This window comes from Abramis brama (assembly GCF_963993115.1).
Source record: "Abramis brama genome assembly, chromosome: 5".
Taxonomy (NCBI): domain Eukaryota; kingdom Metazoa; phylum Chordata; class Actinopteri; order Cypriniformes; family Leuciscidae; genus Abramis; species Abramis brama.
Window position 1 is genome coordinate 16,910,080 of NC_139967.1, and position 12,073 is coordinate 16,922,152.

A 12,073-nucleotide genomic window follows, 5' to 3' on the forward strand; every position below is an offset into this window, starting at 1 on the left:
AAAAGACTTTAGGCTGTAAAGGTGCTTCAGCCAAGTATCCGAGTTAAGGGTACAAATACATATGCAATGTACGTATTTCAGTTTTTCCTTTTTAATACATTTTCAAATCTGTTTTTGATTTGTCATTATGGTGTATGGAGTAAAAAAAAAAAAAATGATGTGATGGGGAAAAAAGTAATTTAAAATAGTTTAACATAAGGTGGCAACAAAAAAATGTGAGGGGTATGAATACTTTCGCAAGGCACTGTATCTTTTTGCCCTTGCTGGCTCACTGCAGTGGCTCTGTTTAACTATTAAGAGTAATTCAGTAAATAACCAGATTCTCTAAGCTTCTTAACTTGAATATTTGGATTTTACTCCCTTTTCACCCCAACCCCCATCAGCTTTTCCAGATCCCAAATGGGAAAGAACATCTACTTGAGCATTGACTATTCATCTGTTAGTAGTGCATCACTTGATTCCCTTGCCTTATCCTCTTTTGATGCACTCATTCACAGAACTGAAAAGCCATCCTTGAGCGTCCCTCAAGTCAACAATTGTTAATTACTGTTATTATTATCATAATTACGCCAGTGTGGATGCATTTTGTTCTCTGCTCAGCGCATGAAGTGTAATTTTCGGTGCAGCAGTTCATTTCCTCCCATTGAGACACCAGCTATAATTATTACACATGCCGCCTTTTGATGGCCATCATCATGAAGGGGAAAGTGGCGTGAGCATTGAGGAAATAATGGGAGAGAGGTTGAAGATAGATCGGTCTGCACATGAATTAATATAATTGATGTGTTATGATGACGCACTGACGGCAGAATCAATAAAAAATATGGCAAGTTGCCATCGGTGTCCTTAAATGCAATTTGAGTTATTTGAAAAATACAATAGTCTTACAGAACCACTGGGACGTCATTATGCAACATTCTCTCTTCAGAACAATTTAAAATGTGTGATTATGCACTAGAAAACGGCTTAGATGTTCAAGGGTTCAGGTGACCAGTTTCCAAGAACCCACATGCCCAGATCCTCAGAGGTTTTCACATCTCCACTTATCGCACCACTGCAAGGCTCAAGAGACTTTGGTGTTTTATTCAACAAAATAACCAGCAAGACATATTTAAAAGGTTAATTCAAGCAAATTTAATTGAAAGTCACATTAATGTTACTACAAAACCAGAGCTACATTAGCTGGAGCGCAGCAGTCAACTTTAACAAAATCATCAAAATGTCTAGCAAAGGTGTGCGATTGTGAGGCATTTCAGAATGACTACCAACAGCTAAAAGGTGGGTTTTGTACATTTATGGCAGAGAGTCGTAAAAGCCAAACTTTTTCAATCTTTTTATACACCTAAGAAAGATAAAACACGGGCTACACATTTAAAACAGCAGTTTATGACAACTAAACATAAATTTTTAGCCTTACTTCAAGACAAATTAAACTTCAAGTAGTTTTAAACAATGCCAGGAGGACTCCCTTTTTCAACAACAAACAAATCCTATCTACAAATTACCTGCAAATCAATGCGGCTATTCCAGAATAGCCTGAGGTAAGAAAGCTTCTGATGTACTTAAGGCAACACTTTAATAAATAATTTCATTGGTACTTATTACCGTTAAAGAAAAATGTCGGCATTACACGAACCACATGCTCTTTTAAAAGAAAAAGAAGATCCATAATATTCCTATGTTCCTTCTATTCTCTGAGAGTTGGGTTCATAACAGTAGTGTAATATAAAAACAATTAAAACATGAATATAAAACATTTTAGAAACAATGCATAGACTAGAGATGAATGCCCAGCTTCATCTGCCAGTCACAACAGTCATAATCTTTGACGAATTCCAAAACTACCAATTTCCTTGAACTCATTGAAATATAGGCCTAAAGGACATCATAAATTATTTTTTAAAACATTTAAAAAATTGATTGCCAACAATTAATTAATAGAATCCTTTCTATGCACCTTATAAACTATTAAATGACAATATGACCAATAAAACAAGTCAAACTCCCTTAATCCCATACGACACAGAATAAATTAAAATGGTGAAAAATAACAGACTATGTAAACAGCATTTGAAGTGATATGTTCTTAAAAGTTTGATTATACAAGCCTGTGGATATCTCCTACCTTGATTCCCTCAATTACCAAATGTTTTATACAAACCTCTCCTTTTTTCATGCCTAAAAACATTATTACCAACATGTAGTGCAACTAACTCACTTTATCTTAACACAGTGCAGGGGCAAACCTTTTATATACAAATAACAATTAAAAAAACAATATGCTTAAGATGCAACTTTCTTTTCTTTGTGGTTCTTAAGCTCGATTGTCCACTTCATCCATTCCCACACCTGACACAAATCCTTGGCTCTTTAGTTGGGAATGTGTAAAGGCTATTTTGGGCTGCTCTTGTTCCAGGTCAAAAGGGATGGGGTCTGGAGTCCAGGTGTCAGGCTCTGCTACAGGTACAGGCAGGTACCCTTTGTCACGAGGTAGACACATACACCATCCAGCACCCGAGAGGTCCAGTTCGCTGTACTCAAAACCACGTTTTAGGAATTTAAAGTCCACCATGTCTTCAGACTCACTCATCTCCACCAAAAGATTCCAGAAGACACAGCTCAGGAGAATACCAAGAAGCTGAAAGAAACATTAAAGTGTTTTTTTTTTTTTAGATGGATTACTAAAAAAGGTTTATTTTACACCTTATCTGCAGATGAAACAGATAGTTAGTGACACCCCCAGTGTGTTACTGCATGGTGATGAATGCAAAAAAAGTCAGCAAGGACACATTAAGTTGATCAAAAGACTTTTATAATTACAAAAGATTTATATTTCAAAAATTTCTAAATGCTGTTCTTTTGAACTGTCTATTCATCAAAGAATCCTGGAAAAAAATCTATCACGGTTTCCACAAAGGATCTTGTGACACTGAAGATTGGAGTAAAGGCTGCTTAAAATTATTATAGAAAACAGAATAGAAAACAAGGTTATTTTAAATTAAAATAATATTCACAATATTACAATTATCATTATTTTTGATCATATAAATGCAGCCTTGGTGAGCATGAGACTTCTTTTAAAAAACATTTTCTTACTGACACCGACACCGACGGTAGTGTAAAAACTCTGTTTATACTTTTAATTATTTCGATCAAAGCACAAGTCACCTTGTGCATGTATAAGTGATACATTTATATCTTTCATTTGAGGTATTTTTACTAAAAATATGATACAATATACAGTTTACTGTGCACATATAGAAGCAGATCACTAATGCAACCATACCGTCATTTACCAGGCAGGTGTTTTGTCACATTCCATCATATTTGTGTAAATCGTCTGTCCCTCTGCTCTAATTTGAGGATTAATGCATAATTGGAGGAATGTGGCAGCACAGACATGTGGCTGCATTTAATGTGATCTCTTCCCTCATCTCAGCAAGGGGCAAGATGAGAAAGAAAGAGAGAGAGAGAGAGACAGCAAGCTGGTTATTTTAGAAAATAAAGTTTTCAAGTTTGCCAAAATTGGCAAGACTAGGCACCAGCTTCTCCAAGTCATGCACCCCTCTTTTGGGTATTTGCATTGGTCAGTGCAGATGCCCTTTTTCTATAATTTATTGTTTGGAAGAGGAGTCTCTAATGAGGGAAGAGTCAAACAGAATAGGTAGTAGGCAATCAAAATGGAAATGTGGAATGGCAGGGGAGATAAAAATTGCAGAAGAAAAAGAGATACATCAATTTCAGGGTAAGATAAGTAATAAACAGGAAGCACAAGAAGGGAAAGATGTTTCCAAAACCTGTGGCAGTCCAACCGCGCAGCAAATTCCAATAGTAGCGCCAATGTTGTCTCCCATCCACAGGTTCACAGCATGTATGCAGCCACGCACATGAATTATGCCATCTAAAGCTTCACGCTGTAATACAGAGGAGAGAAAGAAACAAATTCGGTACAGGCGGCAGGTAATGCCCTGATTCTATGACAGAAACAAAATTAAAATATCACAACTAAAGTCCATCGTAATGGCATAATGGAGGTGGTGCTAGTAATGGCTCTGATGTGATTTGCTTGGTTTTCATCTATGGAAAAAACAAAGGAATGGCTATCAGAGGTTTTTGTTTTCCTGTCCAAGCTTCTCCTTTAAAAATCATTTCATGCGTCAAGGTCTAGCAAATTATTCTCTCCAACTGCATCAGAGTGAGTATTATGTAAAATGACACAAGTCTTTTAAAATCAGTCAGTGATGGCTGGTTGCAGGCCATTACAAGAATGTGGACTTAAAATGAGACCCCCGAGAGCTCTACTTACCTGCTGAATTAGAGTTTTGTAGCCACAAAGTGTGTTCACAACTTCTCCGACCTGATAAAAAAAAAAAAAAAAAAAAACACACACAGGACTATTTAGTAACTTGCATATTATATTTTTGAAAACCTTCTCAAGTGAGAAGTGGCATTTGGTCAGCTTGACGCTGTTGGAGCAGAAGAGTATTGGCAAACTTTCAATTTTGTCCTTTGACCCTTAAAATGAATTTCATATTCATTATGGAATTTCAGCACACACTTATAATCATGTTGATGTAACCATTAAAGCAGAGGGTCACTGCAGTGATGGAATCTGTAATAGGACTGATGAACAGGGAGCCCATCTAATCAGATTACAAATAGACTGTAAACCTGCCTGCTCTCAAAAGCACAGTCCAATTCCTCTCATACATTCCGGACCATGTGACACTTCAACTCGGTTTCTCAAAACAGGTCGGCAACAGCTACCAGATGCCATATTATAATATAATGTGGTTTGAAACAGATGGAGAACACCAGCGGGGCTTCGTTAATAAGGGTACAGGGTGAAGAAAGTGTCAGTTCCACATATTTACACAGAATTTTAAGGTCCATTATGCCATAAATATTTTGGATAATCTGATTATGCTTTCAGCAACCAATAAGAGGCACATTATTTTCCCCTCAAAACATCAGCAAACAATGCTACAGAAATCAGCAGATTCCTGAACATCTGCACCTAGCTATAGATTATTTACTGAATGGCCTTTATTTACTAAATTTATTGTGCCATTTTGTGCCATTAGGATTGTACTTGATAAGGGAAACATCTGAAGTCAAATATCACAGATTTATGATCTGAAAATTCTGGCTCACATAAGGGTAACTATATCTGAATTACCTAGGATGAGAATGAAAAAAATAAGTCAGGATGTAAAGAATATTCTAAGGAAGTCTTGATTATGTTGGTAATGTTTCATTAGCTTGAAAAGGCCTGTGCTCGCTCACTGCATAGTAAGCTGTCATACCGAAAGGAGAACAGTGCATTAGTGCCCAATCAACATTCATTAACTCGGAGAGAGAGGGAGAGGGAGAGGGAGAGGAGGAGAGGGAGAGGAGGAGAGGGAGAGGGGGAGAGGGAGAGGGGGAGAGAGAGAGAGAGAGAGAGAGAGAGAGAGAGAGAGGTGCTGATAAAGCAGAAGAGACTCTCTGCAGCATAGGGAAGGCAAATTAAATCCTCTCCATCATGATGCACTCTTCTCCACTGACTCATGGAGAACAGCATTTACTAGAAAGCTCTCTAACCCACCAGAAAAAAGCTCAGAAATCAGCTCCCTACTCTCACAGACCTGTGGGTCAGACTGATTCCACTGCAAAAAAGCTTTTCTCATCAGACTGCTGCGTGCTGGGCCGACATATGCATGATTAATGTATCAATGTCTGAAAGAAGAACATGGAATGACTAACACTTTGACGGATGCAGCAGGTGTAGGGAACGCCGCAGGCCAAAGGACTCGTGCCATTGCAGAAGTGGTACTGGTTTACTTCCCAATCCTTGTACTCATCTCCCCCACAACAAGAAAACTGAAAAGACAAACCAAGAGAGTCATTATAAAAGGAAATTTTATTTATAATTTTGAGTGACAGTTTTCTTCTTAACATGACAATAGATATATAAGCCTTTATAAATAAATATTTAAAATAAAATATTTCATATAAAATATAAATCAAAAATACACTACTGTTGAAAAGTTTGTGTTCGGTATTTTATTTAATTTTTTTTGGTTGAAAAAAAAGTCACTTTTTTTGCTGCATTTATTTGATCAAATTTACAGTACAAACAGTAATATTGTGAAATTTAAAAATAACGGTTTTCGTGGCCTAATGGAGAGTCAGACTGGTAACCCGAATGTCGCGGGTTCTATTCTCAATACCGGCACCTATAAGGCACCTAATCCACAACTGCTCCACAGCAAAATGACTGCTCCAGGTGTGTGCATTTGAAGAGTGGTCCAAGGTTTGCAGTGTGTGTGTGTGTTCACTGCTCCTAATGTGTGTGCATTAACTTGGATGGGTTAAATGCAGAGTACAAATTCTGAGTATGGCCTTCACATGTCACTTTCAAAGCTGAATTTTAAGCATCTTCAGTGTCACATGATCCTTCGTAAAAAAAAAACCCAATTCATTCTAATATGCTGATTTGTATCTCAAGAAACATTATTATTACCAAAGTTAAAAACAGTTGTGTTGCTTAATTTGTTTTTGAATACTGATTAGAAAAAAAGTTCATGGTTATTTGATGAATAGATAGAACAGAGAGAAAAAAACTTAATGTGTCCTTACTGAATAAAAGTATTATTATTTATTTTTTTAAATGCCATATTAAAATGTGTATAAAGCTGGATTACAGAACCATTCAAAAGTTTTGACCATTTATGATGCAGGTGACTGCGTAGCGACATCTGCTATGAGAAAACTGTCATTTTGTGAGATTACGGGGATGAAAGAGATTTGAATTGACACAAACTATGTGTTTCTGCTAGAAAGATGGACATTATTTATGGCTGACTTGATATATTGTAGACCATATTAGGGTGGGTGTATAACACACTTATAGTAATAAAACAGTTAGGTAAACAACCTTCTCTTGCACGTAGTCCAATATGTTCTTGAAGTCCAGGTCATCATAGTAGTGCTTGATTCCCTCACGTATACTTTTCTGAAATAATTTGATTGTCTAAAGACAGAGAAGATTTGGACTCATTAACAACAAACCGTATACAGTAACCATACCGTATAACCGTAACAACATTCTCTCTGCTCTCAATGTCTTACCGTCTTTTCAAAAATCAGGGCAATGATGAGGGCAAGAGCCTGGAGAGCCAGCAAAACACACAGGACACACAGGAACTGCATGGAAAGTTTTATTTAAAGGGTTAGGTAATCCAAAATAAAAGTCATCAGTCATTCTAAGACTTCTGTTCATCTTTGGAACACAATTGAAGATATTTTTCAATGAAGCGATCATGTCTCTTCAGAAGAGTTGGATTAATCCGCTCGATTCATATGGATTTATTTGACCATCTCTTTATGAGCGGGACTTTCAATGGAGGGACAGAAATCTCTTAGATTTCAATAAAAATGTATTTATTTGTGTTCCAAAGATAAACAAAAGTCTTATGGTTTGAAAAGGCATGAGAGTGAGTAATGATGACAGAATGTTCATTTTGGGCTGAACTATCCTTTAAAGTCACAACCAAAAATAACACCAGTAAAATGGTAGAAGCTTGGCACACATACTGTATGTTCAGACAAGCAACACTCACCATGTGCAGCAGAGTCTTGTTGTCCCTGAGAGATCCCACCATCCCAATAACAGACACAGTAAACATGACGAGACCCAGCAGTATGAGGACCACGGCAGGAGCCAAAAACACCCCCTCCAGGGTGCGATTCTTCTGTCTCTCCACTTCTGCATACACTCCAATACATAGCACGCACAGACCGAGCAACTGAGGGGAACAGGGGCAGTGGTTGGTTTGGTAAAACATTTGTACAAGTCACATCAGCTTACATAATTCCACAACATTACGTTTGCATGATTCGATTAGACATGTAACAAAGATATGAAGTTGAAATCAATGTTTCAATGCACAACCAAGTCATGCAGATAAGTCATCTGATGCAAAATCCAAAAATGTACTGCATCATTTGTGTTCCTCACATTAATCCCTAAGATGCAGATGTAATTCTCAGAGTGCTTAGCTAAAATGCACAAACAAATCATAAAGAAGATTGATGTAGCAGCCTTAATATGAATTTGTATCCTAACAAAAGACTACATTAGTACAAAGCATGCTAACTGAAACCACTTCATTTTCAATTTTCTTCCCTGACTGTTCTTTCTAGAGGGTTAATTTAATAAGTCTTGTTTGGCTGATTAATCATCCGTCAATTTCAGATTCCTGACATCTTCAATTATTTTCTATTAATTGATAGATGGTGGTGCTTTAGTGATGTGGAAGTGTAAAGGCTGCAAGTCAAGCTTAAGAGTAAAGAAAGGGAGAGAAAGAAATGAAGAGAGAATTGAAGAGTATCCTGAGAGGCTTTTCTGCTTGTAACATCATGTTCGCTATAATAGTAAAGATACTCTCATATGGCAATGACTTATTGAATTTTTCTGTGAGAAGACAGAACACTCTGGTTGTGAGTCAAGAAGAATACTGTGTTCCTTATTGAATTCAATAAATAAATCTTAATGGTTGCTGGTTATTAAGCAAAGAATTGCCAATTCTTGAGAATCAACACATAACTTGCAGACCTGAAACCTAAAATATCAAAACCAGACATTAAAACAAAGAAATATATAGATTTTAGGGATGCACAAAATGTTTATTTTTTTCCGATACTGATAAGACAATTATTATTTTCCTGTTATGGCCAATAACTGCTAAAATACTTTGTTTTAAAAAATCTAAATATTAAAAACATTCAAATAAAAGTAAGTGTAGGCATCACAATCTTACAAGGCACATTATAAAGGATGGATTTATTTAAACTAAGTATTTAAAAAAAAAAATGTCCTCAAAACAAGAGGGATAAATAGTCTCTAAAAAAACCTTCATTAGAGAAGAGATCCCAGACATTTAACCCTTTAACTGCACTCTCTCTTGTAGGATGCCGTCTCTTTAAGACCGCATATTGTACATGTAATGATGTATAATTGTAATTTTTTGTTTACATAAAAAAAAAAGTACAACAACCTTCATAAATAGTTTATTTATTTATTTATTTATTTATTAAAATTAGCATAAACTCTGTTTTAAATGCATGTTTGCCATATCACTATCACTTTATGTTAATACTAGATACTAGATTAAATTAGCAGAATAAATGTAATATTCAATGTCGGTCAATAAATATCTGATATTTTAGTCACAAAAAGGCCCAATAAACAATCATTTTTGCAATAATTCTGCATCCCTAATAGACATTTCTATATCTATCTTATCTATGGATCTATATTCTATCCAGGACGTTAGACAAGTTATAGCCTTTAGACTCGATAGGAAAAGAAAGCAAAGAAAATAGATTATGTTTAAGTCTATTGTTTCAATATTACTACAGCCACTAATCATTTAAAAGAACCATTAAATAAATATATATATATATATAGCGTGATACATTTACAGCAACAATAACAGCGTCTTGCGCCTTTAAATCTGCCAGCAGCGCATGTATATTTTCTTTACTGAGCTACAAAGCTCAGCTGAGAAATTTTACAAAAGTGAGGCTAATATGCATGCCAAAATTACCAGGTAGACACGGTCAAAGTTAGTACGACTACCTATAGCCTACTGTACGTTCAACACAAACACATGAGCGTACTCATTCAGGGCAAGTATCTGTGAGGTGAGGGAGAAACAAAGAAATGCTAACGTTAGTAGGCTAGAACATCTTTCCGTTTAAACGAACACTTACCGAGAATAGCATTGAATAGATATTTAGAGAGAACTTAACGAAATAATAGAAGTGATTGGTTTTTCTCAATTCTTCGTAAGACGGCATGGTGACAGCATTAATTGAGTTCAGTTATTCGAGCTTTCCGTGCATTCAGATGTTAGCCGATGCCGCTAAGGCTCAATGAACCTCAGTTCTAAGAGAGACAGAAGACTGTTTTTAAGACCCGTCGGAACACATAATAAGCACTTCCGTCAAGTATTCAACTTGGCTGTAGATTCCTCTGAACTGTTTTGAAAAACACATCAGCAGCTGTAAGGTGTAACTCTTATCCCAATAATAACTTCCGCTCTGCTAAACAACATGCTAAACAAACCTTTTAAAGGGCCAGCACAGAATTAAAGACAGACAGATCACATATTTCCATGTAAAACGAATAAACGAGACTCCCTTCAGATATCTTGGCACATTCATTGACTTTACAAGCCCATGTCAGCCAATTGACAGATAACATCTGTTTTATAACAGATTTAGGCTGTCTAGCTTGAAGAACTAAATTATTAAACATGCCAAAGAAAGCATCTCTTTAAGATGTGTCACAATAATAGCTTTAATCCTCAGAAGTAGGTTACATGTTGTTCACTTCTTATGACAATACAATACAGCATAGAAAATTCTATTTTTTCCCCAGGCGTACACACACAGCATGCTCACATTGATTAGACAATCTCTCGGGTAGCTTGTTGTGGCTGTAATTACGTTTTTCAAAAGTATTTTTTTTCTAGAAAAACAGCTCTGAAACCCTCCAGCTTTTCGCTGCAGGGAAAAATCTCAGAGGATCTATATAAAAATGATTAAATACATTTAGAGTAACAGTCTCTGCCATATCATTGACATGTTAACCCATGCCTGAATGAATTAAATAACTTCACTCTTAAAAGTGTACTATTCAGTGTTCATGGACTATAGTAAACACATTTGTGAAAGGTGAACAGCCAGATGCAATATAGCACAGATTTGCAAAAGAAATATTTTAATGTAGGCTATAATTTAATGGAACATATTGAAAAATAGTATTTGCATTTCTTCTGCTTCTGCCATTCCACATTCTTAGATTCAGTTAACACTGGATAGATGGACAATACAAACCAAATCACTTATTCATTTTTATTCAAAGTCTTGAATTCAGTTACACGCGTGCCCAGATTTATCAAGAGGCACAGAAGAGTCAAGATATATTTTTTAAATGAATGAAGGTGTTGGGCAGCATTAAACAGTATGCCCCAGTATGGATGACAGTTGGTGTGTGAAATTATATTTCTGATTTCTTTCTTGTGGACAACCAGTGGTCAGCCAAATCTTGATTTGTTGAGCAGAGCTCCTTGCCAGAGGATATTACATGTTGCTATAATCAAAAAGAAGGTATGAGTGCACACAGGACTGATAAAAAGATGAGAGCATTAAAAGGATTGCCAATATATTTTCTGCATGCATTGAATCTTTTGAGTGAACCAATTTCCTTCAGATAATCTTGACTGGTTTAATAGCAGAAAATATCTTATACAGTCAACAAAACAAAAACAATGCAAAAGGAGCTAAGAAGGAAATAAAAAACCCAGATGCTGTCATGATACATGGTTAATTAACATTGATGAGTTGCCACGGCACATCCCAATTATATGCGTCCCTAAATCCAATAGAGGTTCTTGAAGGAATCTGAAATTCAGCTAATGCATGTGATGGACTTTCCAACCCCCCCTAAACCCATTGAATTGATGGCTAAACAATGAAATTTGCATGCCTGTGGAGTACTTGCATTGAGTTATGGATTGTTTTTATTTATACAAGAAGAAAACAAACTTTAACTCTAACCATGAAAAGAAGATAGCACCATAAATCTTTTCCTTGGTGTGAGATGATCTAAAAAGGGGTTTATTTCAAATCATTACAGAGAGGCAAATCATTACATGGCAAATAACAAAACCTGTCAGCAAAAAAAGTCACTGCGATTATCACAAATCTCAATCAACCTTCTTTATAAATTAAAATCCAAAAATAAAGAAATAAAGAAATTGAATGATTCGCTAAAATGCTGAAAAATTGCTCTTTAAATGGCAGTTCCCTGGGCTTACTCTGAGTCATCTAGTATCAAAACATCCCTTTGTTATGTGGACACATTCTTGAATAATGCATGAATTCATATGCTGCATGATGGTAGTGAAATTATGAAAATACCCTCTGAAAAGCGGCATCCATTCAGAAATGATTTACTGTTTCTGATGTGGAAGAAAAAGGCCTCCACAAAACCTCAACGAACACCTTTAGGATGAAGTGG

The 12,073-nt window shown here is 36.0% G+C and overlaps 1 protein-coding gene across 1 annotated transcript; it reads right to left on the reverse strand.

Annotated features, from left to right (window-relative positions):
* Window positions 1-1,110: 1,110 nt before the first annotated feature.
* On the reverse strand, window positions 1,111-10,115 carry LOC311083358 (tetraspanin-15). The gene is made up of 8 exons (XM_084114837.1): window positions 9,760-10,115; window positions 7,605-7,790; window positions 7,114-7,188; window positions 6,920-7,015; window positions 5,746-5,862; window positions 4,307-4,357; window positions 3,798-3,914; window positions 1,111-2,638 (listed from the first exon to the last, which is right to left on the reverse strand). Exons 1-8 carry the CDS (start codon window positions 9,844-9,846, stop codon window positions 2,315-2,317), a joined length of 1,053 nt encoding a protein of 350 aa, XP_083970963.1. The 5' UTR covers window positions 9,847-10,115; the 3' UTR covers window positions 1,111-2,314.
* Between the last annotated feature and the right edge of the window lie 1,958 nt (window positions 10,116-12,073).

Excerpts from the sequence above, each read along its gene's own strand:
- LOC311083358 (XM_084114837.1), bottom strand. The coding sequence starts at position 9,846 with ATGCCGTCTTACGAAGAATTGAGAAAAACCAATCACTTCTATTATTTC. Across the intron at positions 5,863-6,919 it reads TGGACTACGTGCAAGAGAAG|TTTTCTTGTTGTGGGGGAGA; the intron begins GTTGTTTACCTA and ends TTGTCTTTTCAG. Across the intron at positions 4,358-5,745 it reads CCTGCTGCATCCGTCAAAGT|GTCGGAGAAGTTGTGAACAC; the intron begins GTTAGTCATTCC and ends TTTTTTTATCAG.